This window comes from Carcharhinus amblyrhynchos, chromosome 3, assembly GCF_965287045.1.
Source record: "Carcharhinus amblyrhynchos chromosome 3, sCarAmb.v2.hapA, whole genome shotgun sequence".
Lineage (NCBI taxonomy): Eukaryota > Metazoa > Chordata > Chondrichthyes > Carcharhiniformes > Carcharhinidae > Carcharhinus > Carcharhinus amblyrhynchos.
Genome location: NC_137326.1, coordinates 103,846,620 through 103,867,930, shown reverse-complemented (window position 1 = coordinate 103,867,930; position 21,311 = coordinate 103,846,620). Strand labels below are relative to the sequence as shown.

The window sequence follows — 21,311 nt, the reverse complement described above, 5'->3', positions numbered from 1 at the left end:
CATGCTAAATTTACCCTAGTGTCGGGGGGATTAGCAGGGTAAATGTGCAGAGTTATGGGAATAGGGCCTGGTGAGATTGTGGTCAGTACAGATTTGATGGTCCAGATTGTTTCCTTTTGTACTGTAGGGATATTCTGATTCTATGACATTCTAAAATTCAATGGCATCATCATCATCACTGATTACCGCCACTGCCCGCCACCCCCCCCCCCCCCCCCCCCCCAACACACACACCCCTACTATCAACATTCTGGATGTTACCATTGACAAGAACCTCAACTTAACTAAGCAGATAAATATTATAGCTACAAGAACAGGTCAGAGACTAGGAATCCTGTGGTGAGCAACTCACCTCTAGACTTCCCAAAGCCTGTCCACCATCTACAAGGCACAAGTCAAGACCATGATGGAATACTCTCCATTTGCCTGGATGAGTGTCGGTCCAACAACACTCAAGAAGCTCAACAACATCCTGGACTTAACAGCTCACTTGGCATCCCATCTGCAAAAAATCACTGCCTCCGTAACTGACACACAGTAGCAGCACATGTACCACCTAATGCGCTGCAGGAATCCTCCAAGGCTCCTTTGACAGCACCTTCAACCCGTAACCAATATCATCTAGAAGGACAAGGGGGAGCAGATGCATGGAACTCCATCACCTGGAAGTTCCTCTCCAAGCCACTGCCATAATGATGTGGAAGTATGTTGTCGTTCCTTCAATGTCACTGGATCAAAGTCCTGGAACTCCTTAACAGCATCCCTACATTATGTGAGCTGTAGTGGTTCAAGAAGGCAGCTCACCACCGCTTTCTCAGCAAAGTTAGGGATGGGCAATAAATGTTGGCATAGACAGCGATGCCAGATCCCAAAGTGGCAAATAATATTCACACAACACAACTCTGAGTAAATGAAAATCTCCAACAAGAGATTGCAGCATGTTGGGAGAGCAAGTGATAAAGAAGGCAAATGGCATGTTGGCCTTCATAGCAAAAGGATTTGAGTACAGAAGCAGAGATGTCTTGCTGCAATTAATATAGGGCCTTGGTGAGGCCATATATGGAATATTGTGTGCAGTTTTAGTATCCTTATCTGAGGAAGGGTGTTCTGACTGTAGAAGGAGTGCAGAGAAGGTTCACCAGACTGATTCCTGGGACGGTGGAACTGACGTATGAGGAGAGGTTAAGTTGGTTAGGATTATAATCACCGGAGTTCAGAAAAATAAGAACATAAGAACTAGATGCAGGTGTAGGTCAATTGGTCTTGCGAGCCTGCTCTGCCATTCAATAAAATCATGGCTGATTTTTTTGTGGACTCAGCTCCACTTACCCACCCGCTCACCATAACAATTAATTCCTTTACTGTTCAAAAATTTATCTGTCCTTCCCTTAAAAACATTCAATGAAGTAGCCTCAACTGCTTCACTGGGCAGGGAATTCCACAGATTCACAACCCTTTGAAGAAATTCTTCCTCAACTCAGTGTCAAATCTGCTTCCCTTTATTTTGAGCCCATGCCCCCTACTTGTAGTTTCACCCGCCAGTGGAAACAATTTCCCTGCTCCTATCTTATCTATTCCCTTCATAATCTTATATGTTTCTATAAGATCTCTCCTCATTCTTTTGAATTCCAATGAGTATAGCCCCAGTCTATTCAATCTCTCCTCATAAGCCAACCCTCTCAACTCCAGAATCAACCTAGTGAATCTCCTCTGCACCCCTTTCAGTGCCAGTTTATCCTTTTTCAAGTGAGGAGGCCAACTACACACAATACTCCAGGTGTGGCCTCACCAGCACCTTCTACAGCTGCAACATAACCTCGCTGTTTTTAAACTCCATCCCTCTAGCAATGAAGATCAGAATTCTATTTGCATTCTTAATTACCTGCTGCACTTGCAAACCAACTCCTTGTGATTCTTGCACAAGGACACCCAAGTCTCTCTGCACAGCAGCATACTGTGCATTTTTTTACCATTTAAATAATAGTCCATTTTGCTGTTATTCCTACCAAAAGGGATGATCTCACATTTGAGGAATGAAGGAGGTTCTCATAGAAACCTATAAAATTTTATTAGGCCTTACAGGATAGATGCAACAAGGATGTTCCCGTTGGTGGGGGTGTCCAGAACCAGGAGTCTAAGGATACAGAGTAAACCTTTTAGGTCTGAGCTGAGGAGAAGTATCTTCACCCATTGTGGTCAGCCTGTGGAATTTGCTACTATGGAAATCAGTTGAAGCCAAAACATTGCATGTTTTCAAGAAGTTAGATATAGCTTTTGGGGCAAAGGAGACCAAAAGATATGAGGAGGAAGGTGGGATCAAGCTATTGAGTCGGATGATCAGCCATGTTCATGATGAATGGTGGAGCAAGCTCGAAGGGTAGCCTACCCCTGTTCCTATTTTCTATATTTCCCTTGATATTCAGGAATATTGCCGTCATCAAATCCCCCACCATCAACATCTGATGGCAATCATTGAAAACAAACTTAACTAAACCAGCCACATAAATACTGTCGCCAGAGCAGTAGATCAGAAATTGGATTCACAGGGAATGGCTCATTTCCTTACTTCCCAAAGCTTTCCTGTAAGTCACAAGTTAGAAAGCCTGCTTGATTGGTACCCCATCCACCACCTTAAACATTCACTTCCATTGGTATACCATAACTCCAGTGTACACCATTACAAGATGCATTGTAGCCGCTCCCTAAGGCTTCTTTGATATAACCTTCAAAATCAGTGACCACTACCATCTAGAACAAGGGAACACCACCATGAGTAGGTATGCTTGTACATCACACAACATCTTGAATTGCAAATCTATCACTGTTCCTTCAATAAACTCTTGGAACACCCATCTGAACAACTCTTTAGATACATCTGAGTGTTCCATTCATCTGATGAAAGAGCAGCACTCCAAGAGCTTGTGATTCCAAATAAACCTGGTTGGATTTTAACCTGGTGTTGTGAGACTTGTTATTGTGTCCACCCCAGCCTAACGCAGGCATCTTCACTTCAGGCAGATCTTGTTATCCACAGATTTGCAGATTATACTCCCAACAGGTATGTCCAGATTAAATAAAAAATGTAAAGAGCAGCAGTGTCAAGACCAATCTCTGGAGGTCTACACCAACTATCAGTCTCTGAATAAGATCTAAATACGTTGTTAACTCATTTCTTCACAAGTCCCTTGTAGCCAGTTCTCGAGTATGCTATAGCTGCTCAGTGCTGCCTTTGACATTTCTCTGCTGTTTTACTAATTAAAAAGGCTTTTCCTTTACTCCCACAGCTGAGTGTGATTTCTTTTTCCCTTTGGCCTTTTAGCTGATCTAATAGCATCTGTCTGATGGACACGAACCAATTTGTGGTTACACTTTCATATCATTACATGTGCTAAATGTTACAATTATGGATATAAAATTAATATTTTTCTCTCATTCAGGTCATCAGAAAATAGGATCCCATCTGAACTGGCATCTGGTAAAAATGCTTTGGAACTACACTCAACAGAACTGGAACCAATGCCAACAGCGCAGGTAGAATATATGACTGCGACTTGAGGGAAGTGAATTAGGAAACAACATCACAATGCTGAAATATTTGGTCTTGTAAAACAATGACATTTCCAGACATTTTCACCAGATGAATATGATGCTCCTGGGTTTTCAACGTTAAGCAAAAAAAGGGCAGTTTTAACTCAAGTGGGTGGAGATCAACTCTTGCAGCATGGGACCCAGGAGGTTTTATCATTCCTTTTTCTTCTCCTGTGGCAAACCCAACATGGTTGGCAGATGGAGGAAGTTTGGATGTTCCTGTGTCCCATTTTGAATATTAAAACTAGAGGGTGGGTGTAAGTACTGTACTAATAGGCTATTAAGTGAAACAAAATTAGTAGAAAACTCTATGAAATACCCAATTTCAGATATAAACTTTGTATCATGGATGCAGATCCAAATTAAGAATATTACTTCAAAACTCTATGCGAAGGTAAGAATATTTTAGAACTGGTAAGGTAAATTCCAGTAATCTGTTCCAATCTACTGAATTATTTGGACTTTCTTTAATGCCTGTTTAATTCTATATCTGATTCTCAAATGAATCGATCTTTTAGGTAGTTTAGTCTGATGGTGTCACAAATGGCTGACAGCAGTTACTCTGACATGACGTGGATGCATAGTGGACATTCTGCATGACATCAAAAGACAGTATAATTGGATTGCCTTAAGAAAACTATTATAGATTGACTTGCATACCAAGTATTGTATTTAATGTCCTTCTTCCCTCACCCAGGGAGCAGCTTGGGAGGTGGAGGTGCTTTTAATCAGGTTTGAAAATCATCACCTTCCCCTCAGTACCCCAAGGCCATCTTGGGCCTCAAGTGTCTCATGTTATTATTATCCCTACACTGCTGGTATTCTACTAGTGGAGGTTTTGGGAGGGGGGGTGAAAGAGGGGGAGATATGCCATGGGTGTAAGCCAACCAGTAAAAGACAGCGATGGGGCAAGTAGCTCCTCCTGATCGGCGTACTTGCCTCTTTCAAGGTCTATTTCAGTGCTCTGGGACTTTATCCCAGTTTTAATAAAAAGTGAAAAACCAGTGTCGCCATCTAGCCCTCCCCCCTCACAACCCCACACACACCCCATGCTTATCCATGCCACCTTATGTCCATCAACCTTTGCTGTTTTACTTATCATCATGGCCCTCTATAGTTCCTGTGTCAACTTTGTGCCAATTCATGCTAACTGATGATCCTCACATATCCCTATGTACCTTCATAGCCCTTATGACAACTCATCAAGTGTCCATTGTGTGTAGACCTCCAGGGCCATTCTGAGATAAAATTCTATGTACTTATTACAGATTTCACTGAGTTTAAAAATAACACTCTCATTGATAAATGCTCATCCAACACATTTGATTCCTTTCACATATTTAATCCCTGATGTTAAAAAAAAGGTATTTTCATTCATAACGTCACATCAATGACAGCTGATTTCTTTGTCACTACTTGGGGCTATCAATCAAACAGTAAATTTACAGGCTGTCTGTGGTGATAATGATAGTAGTAATCTGTGGTGATAATGATAGTAGTAATGATTGTAATAATCAAAGTAGTCCAGCAGCACTAATCCTGTAATGATAACCCTTGGATTTATGTCAACAAACAGATAGTGACATTGCAAACAATTTCTTTTGTAACTACAGGCTGATTTTTTTTCAAACATGCAAAGAGCATATTCATGTCTACTCTTTACAAATTGAAGTGGGTACTTGACCTCACTCAAAGGGGTACCTTACCTCTTCAAAGATCTCTGGCATGTTTAGACCATTTCCTCCAATGTGTGAAGCCCACAGGTTATGTTTTAGAAAGCTGAGTAACCAGAATTCTTTCCAAGTCAAGGCAACTGCATTATTAAATGTGCACTTGCCTCTGTGAACCATGTTGGGCAAAATATGTCCTGCATTCACATCCCTGATGAAACTAGTGAGTGCCGGGTTGGGGTGGGGGCAGGTGGGTGGGGGTGGGGGGAGGGGGGGAGTGGGGGGGCAGGTGGGCGGTGGAGGAGGGGGGGGGCAGGTGGGAGGTGGAGGAGGGGGGGGGCAGGTGGGCCGGGGGGGGTGGGGGAGGGGGGGGTAGGTGGGCGGTGGGGGAGGGGGGCAGGGGGGGCGGTGGGGGAGGGGGGCAGGTGGGTGGGGTGGGGGCAGCTGGGCGGGGGGGCAGGGTGGGGGGGTGCAAGGGGGGCAGTGGTCTTCAGAACTCCAGTGCCATTTTGGTTACGGTCAAAGCCTTTCCTGCTCAGCACAAATTCAGGCCTAAGATGAGTCCTCTGGTGACTGACTCTTCTGGGAGAAAACTCAAGGAATGGGAACATTGAGCGTGGAACAGTGTCCCCAGATTCCAAGCAAATCTGCTTACATCACATCACGCAGGAGAAGACGAAGGAAGTGAGGAGAAATTTCTTCACACATAGAATTGTGGACCTTTGGAATTGCCTAGAATCGTAGAATCCCTATAGTGCAAAAGGAGATCATTTGGCCCAACAAGTCTGCACCAACTCTCTAAAAGGGCATCTTGCCCAGGCCCACTGAATGCCCTATTACTGTAACCCCACATATTTAGCATGGCTAATCCCCCTAACCTGTACATCTTGGAACTCTAAGCGGCAATTTAGCATGGCCAATCCGCCTTCCCTGCACTCTCTTGCCATTCAAAATTTTGAGAACATCTATCAAATCTCCCCTCAACATTTCGTATTCCGAGGAGAACAGTCCCAGGCTTTTTTCAGTCTCTGCACTTAATGGAAATTTTTCATCCCTGGCACCATTCTAATAAAAGCGCTGTACAATCTCTCTAAAATCTTGACATCATTCTTTAAATGAGGTGCCCAAACTTGACCATAATACTCCACCTGGAAAGAAATGTTCTCATAAATGTTTAACATTACTTTCTTACATTTTTACTTTCTGCCTGTATATATAAAACAAAGGATTCTTAATGCTTTTATAACAGCTTTCTCAGCTGGCTTTGTTCTCCTTGGAGCAGAGAATGTTGAGGGGAGTTTTGATTGATGTATTCGAAACCTTGAATGGTTTTGAGTGTTAGATATGTCTGTCAGCAGAGCACACTTTTAAAAGTGATTGGTGAAGCAACTGGAGAGGACATGAGGGAAAAACAACTCTGGCAGCCAAGTGTTATGATATGGAATACACAATGAGAAAGGATGGTAGAAGCAGATTCAATAACTTTGAAAAGAGAATTGGACAAATACTTGGAGGTTGAACCATGTGGGGTTACTCTCAAAGTCTCTCTGTTCTTGCATCCCTTTTCAAAATTCTGCCTCTGAATTTATATTGCCTCTCAATAATCTTCCTACCAAATTATATAACTCCACATTTCTCTGCATTAAATTCCATCTACCGTGTTTCTGCCCATTTCACATATCCATGTTCTCCTGAAACCTGATAATCTCCAATGCTTCCTGCATTTCCAAATTCTGCATAATTTACAAACTCTGAAATCATGCCTTAAGGGACATAAGGGACATAAGAAATAGGAGCAGGAGTAGGCCATCTAGCCCTTCGAGCCTGCCCCGCTATTCAGTAAGATCATGGCTGATCTGTCGTGGCTCAGTTCCACTTTCCCGCCCTCTCCCCATAACCCTTAATCCCCTCTCTTATCAAAAACCAGTTTCGGTTCCTTAATATATATCAAAAAGAACAGTGCACCTGGAACCAGTGCTGGAGAGCTCCTAAAGTTAGATTTTCAGATAGCATAAAGGACATCCTAGTCTGTCAAATTTTGCACAATTCTCCTAAAGACACCCTTATGGGATCTACACAACGTAGGCCTGTCTAATCCTTCTGCAGAAATGCCCAGTGCACCTCTACATGCTCTACGAGGTTTTGTTTTTGAAATTCACAGCAAAGCCTAGCTCAACAAATTCTTGTATAATTTTATCATTGATTGAATCACATGCTTTATATGAATGTAAGAAATAGCAGAAATAGGCTATCTGACACCTTGTGCCTGCTCAATCAATCATTGATATCATGGCTGACCTGTTTGTATTTCCAATTCTACATTCCCATCTACCCCCGATAATCTTTGATTCCCTTGCCTAACAAAAACCGATCTATCTCTGCCTTAAAAAGTATTCAGTGTCCCCGCCTCCACTGCCTTCCAAGGCAGAAAGTTCCAAAGTTGGATGGCCCTCAGAGAAACATATTCTCATCCTCCCTGCCCTAAAAGGACAATCCCTAATTTTAAAGCAGAGACCCCTATTTCTAGGCTCCCCCACAAGAGAAAACATCATTTCATATCTACCTTGTCAAGACTGTTGAGGATCTTATATACTTCAATCGGGTCACTCCTTGCTCTTTTATACTGTAATGGAAACAAATCTATTAAACCTCCTCTGACCTGCCATTTACATGCCTCCTTCAATAAGAAAAAAAGGCATACAATATTTGTGATGAGGTCTCACGAATGCCTTGTATAACTGAAGCATAATAAGAAGATTCTCAACATCAGGTTTATTTGGTAGCACAAGCCACAAGCTTTCAGGGTGCTGCTCCTTCATCAGGTGAATGGGAGTTCTGTTCGCAAACAGGACATAACAAGTTAATTAAATTAATTAATTAAGTAATACTTTGCTACCTTTTTTTATTCTTCCTGCCAAATTGAACAACTTCACATTTTCCCAAATTATACTCCATCTGCCAGATTTTTGCCCACTGACTCAACTCAACTCAGTATATCCATTTACAACCTCCTTTCTTCCCTTTGTATTATATATTCATCACTCAACCTATTCCTTTTAATTGCTAGTTTCCCTTTCTTTCTATGATAATAAAACAAAGCTACAATTTTGTGTGTTTAAGCACTTACTTGGCTCAAAAACAGTTTTAAATACACTCATCATAGAATCCCTGCAGTGCAGAAGCGAGCCATTTGGCCCAGCCTGTCTGAACCAACTCTCTGACAGAGTATCTTACCCAGGTCCTCTTTCCCCCACCCTATCCCCATAATCCTACACATTTACCATGGCTAATTCATCTGACCTGCACATCCTGGGGCATTAAGGAGCAATTTAACCATGGCTAATCCACCTAATTGCAAACGTTGGACTGTGGGAGGAAATTGGAGCACCTGGAGGAAAACCCACACAGACATAGGGAGCACATGCGAACTCCACGTCGACATTTACCCAAGGGTAAATTGAACCCAGATCCCTGGCATTGTGAGAGAGCAGTGCTTACAACTGTGCTACCATGCTGCCCCGGTTAGGTAATGAATGAATCAATTAAATTCCATTTAGATATCTAGTATTTCAAGGCTCACACCATTTCTCAGGATCATTTGGACCATTTTCTGTGTGAAATAAAACCTAATGAACATGACCAGACTTTGAGATTATAATGAGAATGCAGTGAGATATAAGTTTGCTGTAACCTAATAGATCCGTGACAGTTATTGATCATTTATGTTGCAGGGAAAGCCTGAAGTAGATACAGGAGAGTTAATGAAGAGCGAAGCTAGCACTGAAGATGCTAGCTTTCTTCCCTCAATGGTCTAGGGCATACCTTCTCCAGAAGCTTCTGCTGTTTGGCACTCTTCGGAATATTTTCCGTATTCAGATACTAGTTAATAGTTAGGAGTAGAAAAACTCGTCTTTAGCTCCCTTTTCTAGGCCACGGAAACTGAGATTAAATATAACATCACTGCACTGTCAAATATTACAAAGGTACATAGCAGGGTGAAATTGGCAGTCCATTCCAATTATTATTCGAAGTGCTTCCCGACATTAATCTTGAATTTGGCTTTTACCACTTTAGACCTTTGTCACAATGCCTTGCAGTTATAATTTAATTTGAACTGATGCTTAGCACTTGTTCTGTTTCATAAGATCATACAGGGGGTTATTTTAATGAAAGGGTAAAAACAGGCACTAAATGGGGGCTGCGATAATATGGCATGCCTGTTTGAAAGTCTAGATAGGGTCTGCAGTTTTGGGGTTAATTAATGATTAACATGAGTTAAGTCTGCTGGGTGGCATCAAAACCAATATCTGCAGGTTTCACACTTAAATAGTGTTTAGAAGCATTTTCTTGGCGTGCCTCCACTGACTGCATTGAGTCAAGTATCTGAGGCACAACAAAACACTTCAAGGTGGCTTGGGGACCAAGAGAGTGGAAGCACAGCTTCATAAAAATGGCACAGAAGGTATTTGTGGAGGAGATTCAGAGGAAGGAGGATGCTCTAGCTGTAATCTTGGGGGGTGGGGGAGCAAATGGAAGGGGGGTAAAGAAGCCCACCTTACCCTTTTGTTCCTCTGGCAGCTGGTGGTGTTCCTCCTAACCCAGGGGGACTCTGAGTGAAATGCCTATGATTAATCATTCCCTTTCTCCTGGTGATTCCTGTAAGGTGTCCAACAAGACACAGCAGCATTGCATTTGTTCCCTTTAATGAAGTCCTCAGAGAATTTTCAAGATAAAAGTTGGTAGAATGATGGTGAAGTCATGACAGTGTGTCTCGGAAAGTATACCTATGTGCCTCCAAATTTGTCTTCAAACTTCTAGCAGGTAATGAACAGTGAAGCTGAGCATAGCTTGAAACAGCACACAAGATCTCTCGCAATCGACCTCTTTATGCCTGTTCCATTGGTTGCTGTTAGGAGAGGTTGTTAATTGAAGCACTGACCACCAAAGTGAGTGCTGACAGGCAATTTGATTGCAATCAGGCCTTTCACAATCCTTGTGGGTAACTGTTCCTAGTGTGTGCTTCAATTTTACTGAAATGGCACATTGTGCTAAAGGTGGGCTGAATAATTATGATGTGGATGTGCCGGCGTTGGACTAGGGTAAACACAGTAAAAAGTCTGACAAAAGTTAGTCCTAACCCGAAAGCTTGTGCGTTTACTAGCAAATAAATCGGTTGGACTAAAACCTGGTGTTGTCAGACTTTTTACTGAATAATTATTGCAGCTTAAGACCATAGCCACCTTGGAATCTCTTTTGGGTTTATAGTATCTGGGAAAAATCACCCAGCACAGTGGTTAACACTGCTGCCTCATAGTGCCAGGGACCCAGGTGCGATTCCAGCTTGGGTCACTGTCTGTGAGGAGTCTGCTCGTTCTCCCCATGGCTGTGTGGCTTTCCTCCCACAGTCCGAAAGATATGCTGGCTAGGCACATTGACCGCGCTAAATTCTCCCTCCGTGTACCTAAACAGATGCCAGAGTGTGGCAACTAGGAGAATTTCACAGTAACTTCATTGCAGTGTTCATGTAAGCCTACCTGTGACAGTAATATATAAACTTAAAATTAAACTATATATCTGCATAAGGTCAATTTTTGTTCCCTCCCATTGAATGCTAAATAATCCACATTTTCTGTTTTTTTTTGTGTAAGTGTCCTCTGGCACAAGGGATTAGCCTTTGCACCGCTTTCATTATTTGGATATTTTCCATGTTGTTGTCAGGGCCAAAACTGAATGCAGTATTCAAAGTGCTGAACAATCTGAAGAAGTACACCTTCAGTGTAACCTAATGCTTTATTAGTGTGCGGTTTCCTCACGCTGCAGTGTCCCAAAGGTGTGTTGCATTGCTGAGATAGGAGCTTTCTCAAATCTCCTTCCTGGCACAAAACAACCCCTGGACTTGAAACGAAACAGGAGTGAAACTGCAGGATTAAGAGATTGGCAATTATCCTCCCGCTGAATGGAATCTGTATCTTATTGCTGAATTGTAGCGAGTCTCCAAGATTGCACTTGGTATAAAATGCCATTTTGCATTTTCCAAGTCTCTCAGGACCCCCTCACAGACAGTCTCGGTATTCTTCCTTCCACCTTTCCTTCGCACTAATTTTGAGCATATGCTTACTCAGATGCAGGCTGAGCACTTCTTGGTCAGGGCATCAACCATTAATCCCAGATTGTATGGCAGGGCTGACATTATACATATTGGACCAGTGCTCTGTCCCTCCAAAGAACAAAGGAAAGGAAAATCTGTTGTATAATTGACTAAGTTAGTAGTTTAGTTATGCATTCCATTTGCTTTGTTGACTGGTCTGCAATGACTCTGCATGACCAGTATTGAGTCTAATGTTTCTTCTAGATCTCTATCTCTTGCCAGTGTGATACCAGTGTGTCTGGCAATTTTTTTCCAATGCATAAAACTTGTCATTTCATTGAATTCCATCTGACAAAACAACAGGCCTTCTAAATAGGGGCAATTTAGAGATAAGGATTTTCATGAGTCCTTTTAGTGGAGTCATTTCCATTGTAATATAAGCTATGTGTTTCTCTTTCTTTCCAGACTCGGATGACCAAAGAACAGCGCTGGGGAAGTGCATTACTGACCCGAAACCACTCAACAGAGGAAGAGTTTGAAAGAGCAAAGGCAGCAGTTGAGGTCTCTAAATGTTTTCACCATTTTGCCCTGATTTAGAGTACAGAACATGACTGGAAAATCTTTCTGGTTTGTATATTAAAAATAACATACCCCTTTTCACAGAATGGATTATAAAACTGCAAATCAGATACGTTCAGTATGCAATGGTCTTTTCCACATTTCTGATTAGATAATATCCTCATTTCTACTTCAGCTTTTATTTTTAAGGCTCAGAAAGTGACATCCTGCATTTCCTTCCTTCCAAGATCAGGATTCATTGCAGTGTTTGACATTAACTCTACCCAGTTTACAGAATTGTTTCATAGGTTCTCCTTCATTGATCTTTACATGATTTCATTTTGCTGTGTGAGATTATGGTTAAAAGCAAGTTATAGTCATCACAGATTAGAAGCGGAAAAGGCTTCTGAATATAACCACCCAGAACCTTGCAATAGCTGATATTCTTATCTTACTCGTTCTTCTCTTCCTCTTCTCTTTATTAGCAGCAGATTTGATGTCATGCAGTCACTTTATGAATTGAATATTAAGCTATATCATATTCAGATTTACTTCATCTTTCTTATTCTTTGCAAGCTTAACGATGACCTGCAATACAGAGACTTAACCTTCTCCTCCATCACGCAAATGTCAGAATGTGTGGATTGAAAAGCTTCTAAACAATGTAGCATTGCTTCCTTTTATATGTTCAACTGTAATGAGTGGGTAAGAATCCTTGGGCATTTTCAGTTGAAACCATGTGAATAATTAGCTCCATTTTTCATATTTTCTAAATTCTGCTTGAAGTGCTGCATATATTTGACTAGCATTGCCTTGTGTGGGTGATTATATTCAGAAGCCTTTTCCGCTTATAATTTTTGATGGCTATGACTTGTGCTGAACCTGTAATAACATGAAGCAAACTGAGGCACTTAAAGGTCAACAAAATGAGAACCTAAGAAACAATTCTGTAAATACCCCAATTCTGATTCAAATATATTCCATTTCTACAGTAATTACACTTGCATATAGCTACTGAGGAAATTACAGAACTAGTTGGGAAATACAATGTAATGCCACTAAAATATGATCTGTTAAAAATGACTTGCTTTGTCTGGTGTGGCAAACTGCATGTAGGTATATTCACCATCATTACACCCTCCATGCTTAACAAGAACCGCCTGGCAAGTAGTAGAGGACATTGCTTTCACGCAGAAATTATGCCAGCATTTTTGGCCACACTTATCACATTGCTTTCCAGTCTTACTCTGCCACTTCAGCCCTTTCCTAGCTGTTCAGTTGGACCATCTCCACGAGCTTACATGCAGTGCTAGCTCCACTGAAGTGGAATGGAGACTGTACTTTGGTACTCCTGAAAGCCCCTGACCAAGTGATTGGCTGAACCTGTGGTTTTTGATTTGAGAAATAAAGAACATGGATGTGGGGTGTAAAAGTGCACATCCAGACTCGCCTCATTATTTTCCCAACTGTTACAATCAAAGGACATGTGTGGTTAGTTGCACCACACAGGGGAGTGGGTGGACTGTTGGAGTTGAGGCAGAAAATTAGTGGTAATTATACTGAATGGCAGAGCAGGCTCAATGGGCAGCATGATGTACTCCCGCTCTTACTACTTAGGTTCTTCATATCAGATGATCATTTTCTCCTGCAATGTTAAAAACCATGCAAAAATATTATGAACTCATGAACTAATATGTAGACATCAGTGGATATAATTGAAATTAAGTAGTCCTAGAGTTAGTCAATTGATGACATATTACACCATAAATATATACTGCTGTTTAGGCTTCCGAAAAGGGCAATTTTGATCACTATTTGACAAAACTGAATGATTAACTTCAAATGTTAACTTTACCATAAGTATGGATAGTGGAATATGTATAATTATCAAAAGCAACTAGCACTCATAAGGTTGCATTGTCACTCAAAGGACACCTTTGAAACCTATCCTGAAAAGGAGCTTCTAGAACACCATAGTTTGTAAAGCAGGCTTATCCTTTCTATTTTCTTCTTAAGCATTCACAATCAAACTCAATCTCATCTAGCAAATGTCTCATTCTGCTGTGACTTACAGAAAACACCAGCTTAATTGGACATCTGTGCGTAATGAATTGCCGCCAAGTATTCTCCACGGTTTATTGAATTGAAATTAGCTTGTAACTGAAATACTTTAGCTTTTGTATTTTATTGTCCTTTAACAGTCTGACACAGAATTCTGGGATAAAATGCAAGATGAATGGGAGGAAATGGCACGTAGGAATTGGATTGCAGGAAGTGAGCAGCCACCAACAAACACAACCATCTCCCCACATGAGAAGGTGATTTTTAATAACACAACCTTCAAAAAATATGTTGCTTCATTATCTATTGTTTGCAAATATCAGATGCTTGGTTATTTGACTCTCTTGTCTATTCAAAATCAACCTGAAATGACAATGAATTTGTGCAGTACAATAATGAGTTAATCTGCTGTACCGGACAGAAATGAGGAAAATGTAGCTGAAAAAGGCACAAACCCTTAATGTACTATTACCCCATCCTTTACCCAAGATGGATTCTCATCATCTGCCTCATATTAAACAGAACCCAAAAAATAGATAAACACCAAAACACTACGGATGCTGGAATCTGAAACAAAAACAGAAAAATGCTGGAAAATCTCAGCAGCTCTGACAGCATCTGTGGAGAGAGAACAGAGCCAATGTTTTGAGTCTAGATGACCCTTCATCAGTCAGCTCTGACAAAGGGTCATTTAGACTTGAAATGTTGGGTCTATTCTCACTTCACAGGTGCTGTTTTACTACTGAGATTTTCCAGCATTTTTATGTTATTGCCCAAGAAATAAGTAGTGGATTTGATACAAGTACTTGTAGCGATGATAATGTGTTACAGTTCACTGAGGGGTGGGATTTTCCAGCCATACTCACCCCCATGGCCAGAAAATCCCACCCAAGGTCAACAGACTTATGCATGGCATGTGTTCTGCCTGCTACAATGGGCAGGATGGGAAAATTCTGCCCAGAGAATCCAAAGAGCTGTGACAACATGCACTTTTCACATGCATGTTGTAGTCTGGAGCTGTGGATAGTGATGGTACGCACTCCAATTTTCTTGTCATCACGTGACTGATCAAGAACCTCTCCCACTGTTACTGAGTCTCTTTCTCAAAGGGCAGTGGAATTGGAGAGCCTCTTAAATATTCTTTAAGGTAGGGGTAGATAGATTCTTGATAAACAAGGGGTTGAAATGTTAATGAGGGTAGGTGGTAATGTGCAGGCGAGGCCACAACCAAATCAGCCACGATCTTATTGAATGGTGAAGCAGGCATGAGGGATGCGGGAGCTTACTCCTGCTTCATATGTTTATATGTACTACCTGCAATTGGCATGTGTAAGAAGGATTAATTCACAGGTTGGTTACGTTTGAGTCCTGGGATTGGACTTCAAGTTTGAGTCTTTTTCAAGGGTAGGGATGCTACCCAGTAACTGTAATACTAACCAGTTAAAACTGGTTAATGTGGGCTGGAAGGAGTAAACAAATGCTAAATGGATCATTCTTGTGATAATTATGAATGAAGCAATTTAATTGTTGTAACCCAATAATCATGAATAGCAAGGTAATTGTGAATAAATCACATTATTAAAATGCCGATGAAGCTATCAGTCAACAGAACAATTTAGTTCTCAAGGTTGGATAAACAATTCTGACAACTATTATTGCACGGTGTTATTAATTTCACTTGACCTTTGCTACAGGGTTATTATTTTCACACTGACAATCCCTTCAAAGACTGGCCCAATGCATTCGAGGAAGCAATAAAAAAGCACAAAGAAGGAGATCTGCCCAATGCTGTCCTACTGTTAGAATCAGCAATTTTACAGGACCCCTACGATGCAGAGGTAGGCTAATGATATTTAGCAATCATAATATGTTTAAAAAAAAGTAAAATATGTCAATAATCGTAGAAATTCAAATAACGTATGATGTGTATGTGTTTTACAAATACAAGATGCATTTTGATTGCTCTCAGTGCTATGATATACACAAACATGATTTCCAATATATATAAACCTATTATTAACTCTTAATGTTCAATGTATTCTATTGCATTTATCAATTAAGTGCCATATCAATGTGGGGTGTGGTAGTTGGAGAACTGGTGTTTTTCAATAAAGTCCATATTGCTTTACTGTTATGAGCAGAAGTTAAATGGATTATATTCTAATACAGTAATTATACTTCTGCAATATTTGGAAGGGACTTTCGCATGAAAATCTGACCTTTGAAATTCTATTAATGGGGCTATGTCCAATGATACAGAACAGTTTACAATACTTTTTTATCACAAATATTTGGAACCTACCATGAAGTTTGAAACTGATGTAGGCTTTTAACAACAATTCATATTTGTGATGTTAACATAGTAAAACAAAGTGTTTACTTCCAGTAATATAAATACAAAGTTTTCCACCTTCATTAATGACATTCTAGATCTGCAACTGGGAAATGCTTGAGCATCCCAAGGTATGTGTCTTTTTTGGATTTGTCCTGGGTTATCCCTCTGGACCAAAGAAACATAAATGCTAATTACTTCATAACTGACAATGTCTCCAAAAATATGACTTGTCAGTGTGTGAATGTCCTCTGGTAAGAGAGAATTTTGTCAGGGTGTCAGTTAGCTCAGTTGGCTGGGCAGCTGGTTGGTGATGCAGAGCAATGCCCACAACACAGTTCAATTCCTGTTCCAGCTGAGGTTACCCATAAAGGTTCTGCTTTATCAACCTTGCCCCTCACCTGAGGTGTGATGGTCCTTAGGTTATATCACCACCAGTCAGCTCTGTCTCAAAGGGGAAACCAGCCTATACCCCTCTGGGACTTTGGGGATTTTCTTTCATTTCAATGTGGTCAAAATTCACTTCTCCAGATTCCTCCTGCTCCACAAATCTCAAAATTCTGTATCCCCACTTACATAATCTAATTTCCCTTGAGTTGAAATTATCTTGAGATGATGCGTAGGAATGAGAGCATATAATAGAAGTGAGAATTGCAAGAGGAGAACACAGAGCTGATGAAGGTCCAGGGTGAGCTATTTAGTAACTTCCTCATCTTTATCATACTCCTCATATCTATATTATAGTCAATGTGAAAAATGTCCAGTCTCTCCTTCATTGTCTTCTTCCTGTTATTGTGAATTTGCAGAAAAGGAGGGTACAAGCTAAGTTCTGAAAAAGAATCATTTGACTTGAAACATTGACTCTGTCTTGCCCTTTCCAGAGGCTAGCAGGCCATAATACCATAAGACCATTAAATATAGCTAGAGAATAGGCCACTCAGCCCACCAAGTTTGCTCCACAGTCGGTCATGGCTAATATGTTTCTCAAACCATTCTCCCGCTATAGACATTAAGGTGTAGGTCTGTTGAGTATTTCCAACACATTCTTTTTTTTAATTTATAGTATAAACTAAGAGTGGGTGACCATAACCCTCTTGGGATTAAGGAAACGGAGAAGGATTTTCACAAAAATACTATTACAACTGTATAGTTTGCCTTCACAAACCTGCTGCCAGCATTCTAGCATAAATCTACCATTACAAGCGTAGAGTCCCTTCTCATCAATTGCATGGCATGCTCCTTGTAGGGAGTATCTCCTGTTGTTTGGATGCTTCCTTTGACGCCCTAAATCCCACATTGTGTGCAAGAGTAGCAATTTTAGATTATGTTACAGGGTAGTTGATGTAAGTAATTGGTGGTGTTATCCTGGTAATGTGAAAGAAGTATGAGAATTGTATGTGCAAGTAATTATAATTTGGTGAGGTAACTACATACACTTAAAGATCCCTTGATTATGCTCCTTTTAGCCAAACAATAGTGTGGGCATTTAGTTACATGGCTCTTAATTTTGTAGCATAAAGAATGCCAAAGGAAGAAAGAGGAGACTGGTGAATGTGCTACCTGACCAGCCGTGGTCTGATCATTAAAACTGGTTGCCGCACTACCCCCATTGGAGGCTGATCATTGAATATGTTCAAAACAGATTGTTAATCAGCAAAAGATTCGAAGATTGTGGGGGGCAGATGGCAAAGTGGAGTTGAGGCCACAATCAGATCTCCCATTATCTTATCAAGTAGCAGATTAGGCTGGAGAGGCCAAATGGCCTCCTCCTTCCTGCTCCTGATTCTTACGTTGTACTTATTGAACCAAATGCCATCTTCTCTGCTGCTGCCCCAGCCGATTGCTGCAATCAGCAGCTAAACTTGGCTTTTTAAAAACTAATTTCCTCGCATCCACCACATAATTTCCTTTTTACATAAGCTTATGCTGGCAAACTTCCAATGCCTATGCAAATAGACTGACACATAAAAATTCTGGCAAGTGAAGCTTTGTAGACCAGAAGTGGCTCCTACACTAGATGTATTGGCTCAAATCCAGTAAGTCTGTGTATTTCCCATGCATAGTAAAAAAGTAATCAGTATTCAATATTGCACTGATATAGTACCTGCTGGTTTGTCTTGCTTCTCTGTATATTTCCTTTCATTTCACTTCCATCAAAAACACTTAAATTATCAATTGGAAAATTCAGGAGGTACATGGGATTTTTCAGACAATTTTTAATGCATTTTAACTACATTAAAAGTACATGCCAATCACTACGTGAAAAGGGCTGAATTTTGCTGCAGCCGCACAAAACATCTTGGAATAAAAGCAGAAAATGCTGGAAAAAAAAATCTCGGTAGGTGAGACAGCACCTGTGTAGAGAGGGAGAAACAGATGCTGTTTAACCTGCTGAGATTTTTCTGTTTCATTTCAGATCTGCAGTATCGGCACTATTTTGCTTTTCAATTAGTACATTATTGAAGCTGTGTGTTGCAGCAAAGAGCAGTAGCATGTTGGGCAATAACCCAATTTGTAATAGGTTAGACCTGCTGGAAGGGTGAGTTATAGAATTTGCACTATGTCTCCAATCCACACTCTGATAGGCACTGTAACACCCCATGGAATAAAAAAACAGTGAAATTAATGTGCACAGTCTAAAGGCCCACCAAAGAACTCTGTTCTCTGCCAAATGTCACAGTGTTTAATTTGTTTAAATGTATGCTATTTGCATGGTCCCTTCAGTTAAGTTTAAAACTTCTAAAATTTCTGGCTTCTGAAACATTTAATTTATTTCATTATATGTAATATCTCCTTAATACTTTGGTCCTGTGGAGAATTAGTATTGGCCATTTTCCATCTACATTTGTATGAATCTCGTTATCCCGACTTAATCTGTATCCAACATCTTGCACTTACATAGTAGTGTTAACTTAAGTAAAATATTCCAAGGCACTTCACAGGAACAATCCATAGAGACACAGAAGGATTTATTGAGCCTATCAAGCCAATGCCAGCTCTTTGAAAAAAAACTAGCTCATTTGTTACACTTCCCTTCTCTTTCCCCCAGCCCTGCAATTTTTTCCTTTCAAATATTTATCTACCGTAAAATATTCTGTTTTTCTATTCTAACCAAAGTACATAAGCTCACATTTTTTCTTCATTGCACCTTAACTATCACCTTGATGCCCACTCACTTAACTTGCCTAAAACGCTTTCTAGCCTCTAAGTCCTCGTCACAGCTTCCCACCAAGCTTTGTATCAACAAATCTAGATACCTCTGTCTCTTTGTCTCAGACATTCATACAGATAGTAAATATCTGAGGTCCCAACACCAATCCTTATGGCACTCCACTTGGAACAGCCTGCCAATTTAAAAAAAGGCCCTATTTATCCCCCCTCTCTATTCCTATCCATTCACCAATCCTGTATCCATATCATTCCCCTCTCCATGAGCTTTTCGCTTGTATAATAAACTTTTGTATGGCACCTTACTGAATGCCTTTCAGAAATCTAAGTACATCAACTTATTCCCTATATCCACCCTACAAGTTACACCCTCAAAAATTTGTCAATCTGAATTTCTCTTTGGTTAAATTATGTTGACTTGTTCTAATCATACTGTGTTTTTCTAAATGCTTTGTCAGAACTTCCATAATAATAGATTTCAGCACTTTCCCCATGATGGACACCAGGCTAACTGGCCTGTAGATCCCTGTTTCCTCTTCCTACTTTGATGAATAGCGTTATTGTATTTGCTAGCTTCCAATCTACTGCGACCATTTTATAATCTAGGGAATTGTGAAAACCATAGCCAACATGGACATTGCTGCCTTACAGAGCCAGGGACCCAGATTCAATTCTGGCCTTGGGTGACTGTGTACATGGGTTTCTTCTGGGTGTTCCAGTTTCCTCCCACAATCCAAAGATGTGCAGGTTTAGTGAAGTGGCCATGATGAGTTGCTCCTTGGTGTCCAAGATTATAGGTTAGGTGGGTTAGCCATGAAAAATGGCAGGGGTTATGGGGATAGGGGGGGTGGTGGGGTAATGGGCTTCGTGGTTGGGGGAGGCAGAGTTTGTGATGGTGGGCGTGGATAAGATGCTGTTTCGGAGAATCAGCACAGACCCAGTGGGTTGAATAGCCTCCTTCTGCACTGTAGGGATACTATGAACACATCTGCTACCATTGCAGCCATCTCTGTTAGAATTCTAGGATTATAATGCTGAAGAAGAGGTGGAGAAGGTGGAACAGAATAGAAGGTTAGGAATACATCAGAGCTGAAGAGAGATTGACAAATATGTCATGGGCACAAGATAAAGAGAGTGTTAATGGTAGCATTAAGGACTAAATAAGTTGCTAATAGTGGTATAAAGGTAAGATAGCAGGATATATCAATAGGAGACCAAAGGCCAGTGCTCAGTCAAAGCAAAACTAAAAAACAGGTGAAATGTGCCCCTGAAGAGAGAGGAGAAAGGAGGAAGTGTTTTGGCTGGGACAAAAAAAACAAAAAAGGGGTCAAGATGGAAGAGAAGGTTCACAGTCTAAATTTGTGAACTCAGTGTTGTGTCCAGGAGGTTGTAACATGCCTAATCGGAAAATGAGGTGTTGTTTCTTCAGTGGAGCATTGCAGCAGGCCAAGGATGGACATGTGGGCAAGTGAACAAGGTGCTAAGTTGAAATGGCAAATGATGGGAAGGTTGGGGTTATGTTTGCAGACTGAACAAATGTGTTCTGCAAAGCGGTCATCCAGTTTGTGCAGAGACTCCTCAATATAGAGAGGACTGCATTAGGAGCAGTGAATACAGTACACCAAATTGAAGGATTTGTTAGTGTAACACTGCTTCACCTGAAAAGACTGTTTGGGGACTCAGAAAGTTAGGAGGGAGAAGATAAAAGGGCAGGTGTTGAATCATCTGCGACTGCAATGGGAAGGTTTTGTGGTAAGGGGATGAAGGATTGGGGGCATTGGACGAGTGGATGAGGGGGAGATATGTTTTGTGATGGCATCATGCTGGATTTGTCTGAAATACTGGA

General features: G+C 40.9%; 1 protein-coding gene across 3 annotated transcripts in view; it reads left to right on the top strand.

The window, feature by feature from the left end:
* pex5la (peroxisomal biogenesis factor 5-like a) overlaps positions 1-21,311 on the top strand; it is a 185,769-nt gene that overhangs the window by 139,994 nt on the left and 24,464 nt on the right. For all 3 annotated transcript variants that reach the window (XM_080185633.1, XM_080185632.1, XM_080185634.1), the window contains 4 exons: positions 3,438-3,531; positions 11,812-11,907; positions 14,106-14,222; positions 15,660-15,803. In XM_080185633.1, coding sequence (XP_080041759.1) covers positions 3,438-3,531; positions 11,812-11,907; positions 14,106-14,222; positions 15,660-15,803 — 451 coding nt within the window. The remainder of the gene's footprint in view (positions 1-3,437; positions 3,532-11,811; positions 11,908-14,105; positions 14,223-15,659; positions 15,804-21,311) is intronic.